The sequence below is a fragment of the Nematolebias whitei genome, chromosome 11 (genome assembly GCF_014905685.2).
Source record: "Nematolebias whitei isolate Nwh7 chromosome 11, NemWhi1, whole genome shotgun sequence".
Lineage (NCBI taxonomy): Eukaryota > Metazoa > Chordata > Actinopteri > Cyprinodontiformes > Rivulidae > Nematolebias > Nematolebias whitei.
Window position 1 is genome coordinate 39,610,035 of NC_056508.1, and position 7,044 is coordinate 39,617,078.

The following is a 7,044-nucleotide window of genomic DNA, read 5'->3' on the forward strand; positions in this document are numbered from 1 at the left end:
CTGTGTACTTTTACTGAGGTCATTTACTACTATACTGTGTACTTTTACTGAGGTCATGTACTACTATACTGTGTACTTTTATTGAGGTCATGTACTACTATACTGTGTACTTTTATTGAGGTCATGTACTCGGTACACTCGCCTTTACGTGAAAAGCTTTGAGAAGTGACCTGTCTGCAGGAAAATGCTCTCGGACGTGTGGTGTTGGGGGGGGGGGGGGGGGGTGTTTGAGTAACCTCTAGGTGTAGAAAAAACTTCAGTCAAAATATTTTTATGCTTTAATCCCAGTAAATCTAAATCCCATTCCAGATGAGACGCAGCTGCTTATCAGAAGAACCACATGAATTGGTGCCGCTGCATATACTGCTGTTTGAATTAAATCTCAAGCCCCGCCCACATTCGTGCTGCAGAATGAGGTGTGCTGCTCTGAACACGAGCTCAGCCAGCGCTGCTTGCATCATTCCATGTTGAAAAGTGAAAAGACAACATTCCAAAGAACTTATTAGTTGTTTGGTTGGCTGCAGCTTCTTTGTTGCACGTCTCCGTCTCCTCTGTGACCTGCATTACTGACCGGACCTTCCGGGCAAACGGACGGAAATGGGTTTCAGGTTGAGCAACAACAAGTTTATTTTCAAAATTAACATCATGAATTTAGCTGGATGTATAATTTCAAAGCAATTTCACCGAGCTTTACAAATGTTCAGTACGTGCGCTGCCTGTGGCCTGATGCACGTAGAGAGATGTCTCTTTCCAAACACGCTGTAGTTTGAGTGTTTTGTTGCATATCTGCTCTGCAGTTGGTGCATTTGTCTGTTTGTGCATATTCCAACAACAACAAAAAAAGCCTTCTAATTCCTAGTGAACATATATTCCCATCATTTGTATCATTTTCTAGATTTGACAAAAATTGTCTCAATTTTTTTTTGTCATTTCTCAACTCAAGATGATTTTAGCGTAAAAACTCTTGCATGAAAGGTGACAGGATTTGAATCCTGCAGGATCTTTGCATTGCTTCAAAGATTTTTGCTTTAAATCATATTTTTGCAAATCGTGCATGCTTCTACTCAAATATAACGCGTCATTGTACTAGAAAACAACTTGGAGGTGTTTTGAAGGCTGCTTCTTATTTGTCATGATTTATTTGATGTCTCCATGCTCCTTCTATTTACTGACATTTATCTCATGCAGCTTTATTGTTTTTCTCACGGAAGAAAAACATCAGTCAATAACCTTCACCTCATTAATCGTCTAATAAATCAAATTCTTATTCATTCATTCAGCCTTTATTTAGACAGGTTAATCCCATTGAGACTCGAGGGCTCATTTACAAGAGAGACCTGATTTCAACAAAGAAAGATGACAACAATGCACAACAATAAACGGTTATAAAAAGTCATACATTTTTTTTATTTTTTTTTACAAGTAGGATGGCTAAAAAAAGAAAAGTGACAAAAAAACAGCTAGATTTTAAGGTGAATGTAGAAAACTAAAAACAGGAACATGTGAATTATGAATTTAATTATTGAATTATGAATTTAAGAGAGGACATCAGGAAGCTTGTGTCCATCCTGTTGTTATCCTATAAAACAGAAATACACAAATCAGCACAAACTAGTTTCGTTGTTTCCTTCCCTGTAATGGAAACGTGCACCAAATGAGCTCATTCAGGTTAAAATACTTCGCCAATGCAGTAATTACTCTAGGAGTAAAAGTAGTCGTGACTGTATTGTTTGAGTTAGTCACACCTGTCCAACAAGGAAAGCCTCTGCTGAGACTAATTTAGGTCATCAGAGGGGCGGGGCTTAAGTTGTAGACAACCTTAAGAAGGGAGAGCTTTACCTCAGGAGCAGAATGCACGAGGAGGGTTTAGCGCTAAGTCCTCCCGAGGACAAATATAGCCGCAGTGAGTCCAGCTCTCAAGAGGTTTCAGCTGATCCTGATCCCAGTGCTCGGAGAGACTCTCAGACAACCGTCGTCTGACTCGAACCACGAGAAGAATTCTCCATAGCTGCTATAAAATGTGGAGCGCTCGAGGAAGTTGTTAAAGGCAGAATGAGGCAGTAGAGTCCGAACCGTTTACCGGGACAGAGCATCGTTTTCCAGCCGAGTCAGTGTTTAAAGCAGCGTTTTCTTGTGTGCGGCCATGAAGTTTCACCAGTGTGTAGTCGAGGACACTCCGGGGAGCCACAGCGAGAACAAAGTCTGGAAATGGTGAGAGAGCATCTCCGTCTCTTTTAACATGCTGTAAGGGACAAACTAGAAACCAGATGTTCAGAGAGTCTTACTGAAATGATCCCTCGAATTTATGCTTAGCTACGTCTTTAATGTGTTTTAGAGTAAATGTGGCTGCAGTGATGTGGATGCACGGTGTGATCATCAAGGTGTACAGCTGTGTGTGTGTGTGTGTTCTCACAGAACGGGTGGTTGAATGAAAGGTGGTGGTCAGGGTGTGGGTGCTTTGAGGAGCAGGTCGTGAATAGATCAGAGGATCACTGTTAAAATGCTAACGAAGCCACGCTTTTGTTTCCTCTGACACAGCTGACGGCCGGTCTGCTCGGGTTTTACATCCTGTCTGAGTTTGACCCGTTCACAAATCCTTTGTGCTTGATTTGGTTTTATGTCCCTGTGGTTTTGTGTGAGCTTGCGTGTTGTCGGTGGGTGTTTTTTTGTGGAAAAAGGAACTGGACGTGTCTTTATGGTGTTGCTTTCAGGTGCAAGCTGCAGATGCAGAGCAGGAACTCGCTTCAGTCAGATGGGTGAAACAGCAGCATGCTGAAACACTCAAAATACACTTTAAAGTACCAAAAGTTGTAATAAAGTTATTGCAACAACTTTATGCATTAAAGATCATCTTTAATTTCCAGTATTTGTAGCTTAAAGTATCCACTAAAGGGCTAACTGAGTTACATACAACTAGATGCTAAGTTTTCTATCAGGAGCTTAAGACATTCCTGTCATCGCTTCCTCAATCTTCTCTTTTTATCTTCATGGCATCTGTTTTGGAACAATTCATTCTCCACCTGCGGTTTCCATCTGATGCATTTCTTCAACCTGTTTAAGATGGAACAGGTGATTGTCAAAACTTGAACCTGCGTGCACGTGGCACTTTCAGAGTGACGTGCTTGATAAATCGGCTTTCTTTTTTCTGGAGGAAATCACAAGATGTGAAGGAAAAGTTGGAAGTGGTGGACTTGTGGTTTTATAACACCGCGGTGGTGGAAACTAAAACGTGCTTGTGTTTAATTTTCTTGCACAAACGGGAGCATAAAATGTGAAATTACTTATTTTTTCATGACTGACTTTTTGTGACATGCATTACTGTCTGAATGTGCATTTTACCTTGAACATGCGCTAAGAACACACACTTGTACATTACTGCATATTAAAAATAGACTCCGTCATCTGTAACTGATGAATGCCACAGATGGTAAATATAAACAGACTCCCTGATTGTAAATGAAAAATTCACGCCCTGCGGCTCCAGTTTTTAGGACTCGTCTCCTTTTCCTTCTTTAGATCTGGATTAGTTTGTCAGTTTATATAAAACAAATGGCACATTTTAGTTTGTTCTGGTTGCTTGTAGAAGGTGCAGCTCTTCCAGGAGTTCGCGTTGCTGTTTTGTGTATTGGAAACATTTTTATGTCTCCTGGCTCAGTTTAGTTTTGGGTCGAGGTAAAGGTGCTGCAGGCAGCATGTGGGGTGAATCAGACTTTGATCAAACAGGATGAGTCTCTGGTTATTTAACGGCTCTTACGTCCGCTCAGCTCTTGGTTGTTGTGGGAGTTTCTCGTCATTCAGATCTTTTATTCGTGCAATTTTCTGTGAAACAGTTTGAGCCTCCCTGAAGTTCGTTTTGTGTTTTCAGGCACATTCAGGACCCCGCCAGTCAGAGGCTGACGTGGAACAAGCCACCAAAAAGTGTCCTTGTCATCAAGAAGATCCGAGATTCCAGTCTGCTTCAGCCTTTCAAAGAGCTCTGCATCTTCCTCACAGAGGTACGTCATTGAACTCCCTGATGCCTGCGAGCATTTACTTACAAGCTGGAGAGGGTCCTTTCTGTTGAAGTTTGTTTTCACACGCCTCGGCTGCACTGTTGCCAACTCGTCCAACTCGTGGCATGTTGTGTGTCGCTGCAGGTGAAAAACATGATTGTTTACGTGGAAAAAAAAGTTCTGGACGATCCAGCCATTACAGGAGACGAGAACTTTGGAACCGTTACTAAGAAATTTTGCACTTTCAGAGAAGGTATGAACCATCCCAATGACTCGTATATTTAGACTGCACGTGATTAAATGCAGACAGAACGTTAAACCTTGCTGCTTGTGATCTTGTTCAGATTTTGATGACATCTCCAATCGAATAGACTTCATCATTTGTCTTGGTGGAGATGGAACTCTGCTGTATGCGTCTTCACTCTTTCAGGTATTCATCAGTTCTCACAAAGATGGTTTTTTTTTTATGTTTCTGACTGAAACATAACGATCTCCTTCCTGTGCCCGCAGGACAGCGTTCCACCAGTTATGGCCTTTCACCTGGGCTCCCTGGGCTTCCTGACACCTTTTAAATTCGACACGTACCAGTCCCAGGTCACCCAAATTATCGAAGGTACTGAATGTTCTCTCACTCGCCTCTCAGCCTCAGGCACACATTCCTGCTACGTCTGCAGACGCAGGTGACACACGTACACGATGTCAAGACTCATGCGTGCAGCGTTTGTGTTGCAGGCAACGCTGCCATTGTTCTGAGAAGTCGCCTGCAAGTCCAGGTGCTTAAAGAGAACTGGGAGGAGAAGGACGCCGTGGACGAGAAGGGCGTCATCCTCACCAACGAGGAACACGAAATGGGCCGCAAGGCCTTGCAGTACCAGGTAAATGATCTCCAGCCACAGCTTTGACACTTCAGATTAAACTGTGTGCATTAAGTAAATGGGTCACACTGGTTTTCCAGAAATGTTTAGCTGGTTTGCAGATTCCTGCACCTGATTTCAGTCCAGTTAACTCTGATGTAAATGGGTCAAATTGCCCCTGTGATGCAGTTGTCGTGTTTCTGATGCCTGTGGGCTCTGAGCCTGTTGTTGAAGAGCAACATAGGCGAGCAGTGACATCAGTGAACCGACAATAACTGCACGTTTAGGGATTACACACTGCATTGGTGTTTTTCCTGCTAAACAAACAAACAAACAAACAAACAAACAGTGTGGTGAGATGACGTCACGTCTGTATTCATGGAACAGGTTTTGCCAACCTTTAACACATGACTTCATGCGTTTGTGTGTCAGGTCCTGAATGAGGTGGTGGTGGACAGAGGACCCTCCTCGTATCTCTCCAACGTCGACCTCTACCTGGACGGACACCTGATCACCACGGTGCAGGGCGATGGTGAGTCAGCAGATCACTGCAGAGGTGTGACAGACGTCAGGGTTCTCAGTTCCACTGGCTGCAGCACAGTTTAGTCTCCCAGCGCAGGTCGCAGAAAAATATTTAAAGAATCCAGATGTTTTGACTACCCTGTGTCACACTCTGTGCTGCGTGTTAAACTCCTGCTGTGACTGTGTGTCCCCTCAGGTTTGATCGTGTCGACACCGACGGGCAGCACGGCGTACGCACTGGCAGCAGGAGCTTCCATGATCCACCCCAACGTCCCAGCCATCATGATTACTCCCATCTGCCCTCACTCGCTCTCCTTCAGACCCATCGTGGTGCCCGCCGGGGTGGAACTCAAGGTACTTGAAGGGTTTTAATTAACACATGGTCTTCCTCTTTTTCACACATGAATTGTTTTGAACAAGCGTCTACTTCCTCTGTCTGCAATAATAACTGTACTAGATTGAAAACGTGTTTAAGTTTAAAAAGAAACAAAAACAAATTTAATTGTGGAGCAGCTGATCCACTTGCTCCTTTAAGGAGGTGTCTGTATTAGAGCAGAGCATTGTGGGAAAAAATACATTGTTACATTGTTAATGGTAAACTTCTTAAGAATTTAATGTGTACAGGAAGGCAAAACGTGAATAACTTGTTTTACCATAGTTTTTTTTTTACTGTTTATTACATTTTAGAGTGAGTTTGTGTTTTTGTAGTAAACATTTGGTCAATAAAACCCCTTTTCATTTAACTGGTTTAATAAAATTGTTTCCTCGTCTTGTTCCAGATCAAGCTGTCGCGCGATGCCAGAAACACGGCCTGGGTTTCTTTTGATGGAAGAAAGAGGCAGGAGATCTGCCACGGAGACAGGTTAGTCCACATGTCAAGCAGCGGCGTGCACACACAGAGACAATGAAGGCGCTGGAGTAAATGAAGTGAAGCTCTCAGGCTCTGTTACATAAATCTATCGGCTCGACGCCATCATGGCCCCTGAGTCAGACCCCAATCCTTTATGTAATCAGAAATAATCACCTTCCTGCTTCTTAGAACGAGTAAACACAGCATTTCATCACTGTTTTTTACATCATCAGCTCAAACATCAGGACTTTCTTTGTTCTATCCTCATTCTAGTATTACCATCACCACTTCCTGCTTCCCCGTTCCGTCCATTTGTTTCCGCGACCCGGTGAACGACTGGTTCGAGAGCCTGGCGCAGTGTTTGCACTGGAACGTGAGGAAGAAGCAGAACTACCTCAACTCGGAGGACGAGGAGTTCTGAGCTGAGGAATCGTCTGGGGTTTTTCCCCACGGATCCCCAGGACTCGGGACTGAAACTCGACTGCCTTCTGTTTCGGTCGTTCGGTCTTTAATGGACAGACGGTTTGAACCAAACTCCATTCAAATCCGCTCCGTCTGTATCGGTGTTCAAGCAGCGTTGCTCTTCCTTCTTGTATTCTTAATGCTTCTGTTGAGATACAAGGTAATCTGAATGGATTAAACAAAGATCAGCGCTAACGTGCATTAAAACCACCTCTGGGATAGACGTACTGACACATTTCTACAAATTTCTTTGCTAAAATATTTCACAAACTCGAGGAGACGGTGGTTCTTTAGAGCAAACGAGCCGCAGCGTTAACGGAGCCAGTTCTCGACAACATCCTGCATGTTGGGTATTTGAATGGGG

General features: G+C 43.5%; 1 protein-coding gene across 2 annotated transcripts in view; it reads left to right on the plus strand.

The window, feature by feature from the left end:
- nadka (NAD kinase a) overlaps positions 1-6,739 on the plus strand; it is a 20,413-nt gene extending 13,674 nt beyond the window's left edge. The window contains exons 1-10 of one of the 2 annotated variants that reach the window (XM_037684986.1): positions 1,850-2,211; positions 3,866-3,995; positions 4,137-4,245; positions 4,337-4,422; positions 4,503-4,605; positions 4,725-4,867; positions 5,279-5,378; positions 5,565-5,722; positions 6,148-6,230; positions 6,492-6,739. In XM_037684986.1, coding sequence (XP_037540914.1) covers positions 2,144-2,211; positions 3,866-3,995; positions 4,137-4,245; positions 4,337-4,422; positions 4,503-4,605; positions 4,725-4,867; positions 5,279-5,378; positions 5,565-5,722; positions 6,148-6,230; positions 6,492-6,639 — 1,128 coding nt within the window. In that variant the 5' untranslated portion in view covers positions 1,850-2,143 and the 3' untranslated portion in view covers positions 6,640-6,739. Of the gene's footprint in view, positions 1-1,849; positions 2,212-3,865; positions 3,996-4,136; positions 4,246-4,336; positions 4,423-4,502; positions 4,606-4,724; positions 4,868-5,278; positions 5,379-5,564; positions 5,723-6,147; positions 6,231-6,491 lie in introns of those variants that run through there. The other variant, XM_037684985.1, reaches the window with a different exon arrangement.
- Positions 6,740-7,044: the final 305 nt, after the last annotated feature.